The sequence below is a fragment of the Ixodes scapularis genome, unplaced genomic scaffold (genome assembly GCF_016920785.2).
Source record: "Ixodes scapularis isolate PalLabHiFi unplaced genomic scaffold, ASM1692078v2 PGA_scaffold3__209_contigs__length_174095766, whole genome shotgun sequence".
Taxonomy (NCBI): domain Eukaryota; kingdom Metazoa; phylum Arthropoda; class Arachnida; order Ixodida; family Ixodidae; genus Ixodes; species Ixodes scapularis.
In genome coordinates this window covers 161,999,488-162,004,130 of record NW_024609868.1, presented here as the reverse complement: position 1 = coordinate 162,004,130, position 4,643 = coordinate 161,999,488, and the positions used below count along the sequence as shown (strand labels likewise).

Genomic DNA, 4,643 nt, shown 5'->3' with positions numbered 1-4,643 from the left:
AAAAATTGGAAGCGTTTCATTCTCCACAACTATCAGCCTACAAGTGTTACCGCAATGAAAGCAAAATCAAACCTCCCTCTTTTAAAACACAGAAGAAAAGTATCACGTCTTACCCACCTGCACAAAATATATTATAATTTTCCTTTAAAAAAGGTGAATACTGCCTTCCGGCCACCCACATCTCCCCCCGCACTCACCACCCACTCAAGATTGAACTGACTATGCCTAGGACAAACCTGTTGAAAATTTCTCTCTTACAATTGGCTATTACTGATTAAAACAGCCTCTCGCAACCTATTGTGAGCATCACAAAATGCAATAACTTCAGATCTGTCATTTCCTCTCTCGTCACCACCTAGCGTCCTGTCTGCACGTGTTCCTAAACTTTCTAGACTTTTTTTGGTGCTATTTTGAGTGTTTAAATTTGTCCCCCTTATGTAAAACCCCCTGTGGGCACTTGAGGGTTGAATAAATTAAATGAAATTAAATAATGAGAAAAAGGGCAGGTCATCGAAATATTGAAAAAAACTGATTTTGTTGCGTTTCGGGGGGCCATATGCGCAGACAATCAGCGCCGTCTCGAGACCTACTATAAAGCACTCAATGTCTGCGTTCATCAACGAGAATGAATCGACTAGTGGAAAAGTAGGATTATTTCTAACATACATATGACTTTCTTCTCCTCTCGTGCTGCCCTTTTTTAATTCTGCAGAAATTGTAGTTATAAAGATACGGCGATTTTTTAGTCTCGCGAACCCAGGTTTCTGTGGAATGTTTGACGTCAAATCGTAATGAGTGCGGAAAAAAAATTAAAGTGCGTGTTTCTCGCTATTTATGCTTTTTGTATGTATATAAATAGAAAGACTAAAAGCGTTGCGTAGTTTCGTCACAATTCTTTGAAGTATTCACATGACTGTTTTTAGCCATTGTGAAGGGGCGGCAACTATAAAGTAAAATTCAATTTACACACGTTCGAATACACAAATAGGACGTAGCACAAAATACGACATCTTTCATAAACCTTACTAATAATCTCGGTTTTTAATAATAGCGAATCCTACACCATCTTTTGTGCGTCACCTAGAATAATGAACCTCAAGGTATTTGATACATCGTTCTTGTGGGCATGCGCTTTCCCGGAAACATATTTGCAACCGACCTGCCTTCTCCGAGAACTACTTGTTCTGAAGCATGGGGTGTTCGGTGACATAAATAGTATTGGCCGGGCCAATAAAACCCAGCGCCTCGGCTCTCAATCGTTTTTTTTTTTCTCCATAAGATGTAGTGCAGATTTTATAACGCTGCACAAAGCGGAGTAACTATCCGTTCAATTGTATTTGTTGCACAACTCATAGCTGGATTTGTGACGAGAACGCCATTGGTCGTTCGCATGGACACAGAATTAATTCGTCGCACAGTGCTTTTTACGGCGGATAGGAATGTGCTCACGTCTCGTTCAAAATGAGTTGTAATCTGCGGTCCGAACGATAATGCGACACTCTCTTAAGATGTTTTAATGTTTCGTTTTTAAATCCCTTTGTTTAGGAACGTGTTTTGCATTCAAAATGCAGTCACATCGGATCGGCGTTGAATAGCCGAAGTGTCATGTAACTGTGACCGGCTGGATTCGAATGGTTGCAGACCTGCGATTGGTGTGCGTATGGCAATCGCTGATGGCAATTGAGCTGACTGAGCCGTCCCTCTGTCTCGCAGGTGTGGTTCAAGAACCGGCGCGCCAAGTGGCGGAAGCGCGAGCGCAACGCCACGGCCGAGCTTAAGAACGGCTTCGGCACGCAGTTCAACGGGCTGATGCAGCCCTTCGACGACTCGCTCTACTCGGGCTACTCGTCGTACAACAACTGGGCGTCCAAGGTGCCCTCCCCGCTGGGCGCCAAGAGTTTCCCGTGGCCCGCGGTCAACGTGAATCCTCTGGTGCCCGGCCAGGGCATGGGCTGCTTCAACTCGGCGCCGTCGGGCATCGCGTCGCCCTCAATCGTGCCGTCGGTGAGCGGGGGCTCGGCCCTGGCCAGCGCGGCGGGGCCGCCCTGCCCGTACGCGGCGTCCGCCTCGCCCTACGTGTACCGAGACCAGTCCATGTCCTCGTCCATCGCGTCCCTGCGGCTCAAGGCCAAACAGCACGCCGCCTCCAGCTTCAACACATACAGCCCGCCTAGGCAAGCCAGCGCGCTGTCGCCGTGCCAGTACGCCGACCGCACCACCGTCTAGGGCTGCTGCGTTGACATGGACACGTCCGGCAGACTCGTTTGGTCCTCGAGGCAGGGGCTTCTATCGCGGGACGAAGGCCAGGTCCTCCGCAGTGGACCCTCGGCAGTGTGGCGTGCTCGCCGTCGTCTTGCCGCCGGAGCACACCTCGCTGAGTGGCGTCCTAGGGCAACACCAGCCCGCCCGCAGGAACACTTCGTCCGCGGTGTATCGCGAAAGTTTCTTTGTACAGTCCAGCCATTTTCGATGTGGGAAAAAGAGTTGCACGTCCAGCGCTCGGGTTGTAACTAATTTCTTTCCTTCCGGTTGTGCAACCCACACATTTTCTTCTTAGTTAGCGTTCTAGTCGCGAAGTTGGTGCATGACGCGCCACTTGGGTGCGTAAAGCGAAGGCAGCGAATCGTTGAATGGCTGTTCAGATTCGGGGTTAGTTTCACCTCGGCATGGCGACTTGTGCTGTGGTCTGTGCAACAGCAAAACATTCCCACCTGGGTATTACTTTCCAAGCTATTTCTGTTGCACAAATTAATACTCCGTTTTGCCTTAGTTTGAAAAACTGTAATCCAAGAGCCGTGAACACCACACGGAAGGCACACGGAAAGTGTAAATTGGCTCGAATGCTGCTGAGATTTATTTTCTACTTTAAAAGGCAGCAATCCTCGACTACTTTGATTTAACGTGCCCAGAAAAATAGATATAAAGCTACAACAAAATATAAACTACTGATACATATTCGCAAGCCGATAATGCAACATAAGCTATAGTTTTTTTATTATGCAAACGATAATTTAAATCGAATATTGCATGGGCATTTAATCGTAATACTCAATGTTCCACTAAAAGAAAACGTTCCCAACGCATGTTAAAGCTACAGCTCATTGTGCTGTATATATATATATATATATATATATATATATATATATATATATATATATATACACATAGATACGCCCGAGAGGCCAGGCTAGTTAATTTTTGTTATGAATATTAAGATTGAAAGGTACATTTTGGTGCTGCAACAGAATTAAAGTTACTCAGTGTTTTGCTCACAATCCTCCTGGTTGCTACATACTGAAAACATTACTGCTCTCTGGCGTACCGTCTGGGTTCATACTGTTTTTTTTTTCTCACGTGTTACGGAGTGCAAGTCGCCGTGCTGAGATGTTTGTATTGATTTTGTATAATATCGTTTTCACAGCCACTGTGTATACATATCCATGCGTCGCGGAAGGATTGCACACCTTGGTGATGTGCCTTGCTCAGCCCTCACCAAGCCATTATTTGAACAGTGCGTTTGTGGCCTGTCAAATATCAACCCTACTGGGCAACAGCCATTGTAGGTTTCACAAACCTTTGTTCGCTAGGAATATCGATCGAGTTGGTTATGGAAGACTTGGTTTCAAAGGCTTTGTTTCGGGATTCTTGTAGAGACATAAGCATGAGCGTGGGGATTGCAGATGCAGTTCTCTTGTGCTAGGGCTCCTGCAGAAAATTCATTATGCAAAGTTTCACTGTCCCGCCTGCACCGCAGATAGCACTGCATGAACATTTTTTTTTGTTCTAGATTTGTACTACATAGTGTACCTCGGTTTTAACTCCAATGGTGTGAGCGCGTGGCTTTTGCTGGTTTTATGTGGCGCACGTGGCTTCAAGAGCATCACACACTGTGCAGAAAACAAAGTCTTAAGTTTTAAAATTGTCGATGCTTCAGTGTAGTTCCCGCGGTATAGCTCGCCATTGGCACCTAAGCAAGTGCTGAATTCTGACCGCTCTTATTTTTTCCTCTGGTTCGCAATAGTTTAATGTGATTCCCGTTCGCTGGTTTTAACACACTTCGAGTGCCAAAATAGTAATATGAGTCAGCAGTATAGGTAACATGGCTTTCACTGACGACACGTCAGCTGCCACTTTGGTGACCCTTCTCGTACGCGCTTACCTTGTGCAGCGTATATTTCGCGGCACGGTTATAATATTTTTTGGCAAAAACATACACGAGACAATACAAGAATAGAGCGCAAAGCTCTAGGACAGGAAGGAACAATAGGACAATACAACGGGACTAGACCAGGAAGGAACAATATCGCTCTGTCTTCTCCCATTGTTCCTTCCTGCCCTCGTCTTTTCCGCTATAATTTCGTAATGAATACCCAACTAGCCCAACAGTTAATTATAATGTTCGTTTTAATTCTGTTATCTGAATATGCAAGATTGATCGCCAGCACGAGGAATTACGTCAGGTGCAAGTCACGCATATGTGGAAAGAGCTCTGTAGGTATTAGGAAGAAGTGGAGAGGGCGCCCGCATAAATTTGGTTGGCGCTCTCTCCCAAGGCTTCGATTTCATATCCCGCCAAAAGGTGCCTCCCGGTTACAGCTACTCATTCCGGTAAAAGCAGTACGTTCAACGCTAAGCTGGCAGTG

General features: G+C 45.9%; 1 protein-coding gene across 1 annotated transcript; it reads left to right on the top strand.

Moving 5' to 3' along the window:
• Positions 1-1,716: 1,716 nt before the first annotated feature.
• LOC8052679 (pituitary homeobox x) lies at positions 1,717-2,226 on the top strand. Its single transcript, XM_029978927.2, has one exon. It carries the CDS (start codon positions 1,810-1,812, stop codon positions 2,224-2,226), a length of 417 nt encoding a protein of 138 aa, XP_029834787.1. The 5' UTR covers positions 1,717-1,809.
• The last annotated feature ends 2,417 nt before the right edge of the window (positions 2,227-4,643 follow it).

What these genes read in the sequence shown, in the direction of transcription:
- LOC8052679 (XM_029978927.2), top strand. Translation starts at nt 1,810, where the DNA reads ATGCAGCCCTTCGACGACTCGCTCTACTCGGGCTACTCGTCGTACAAC.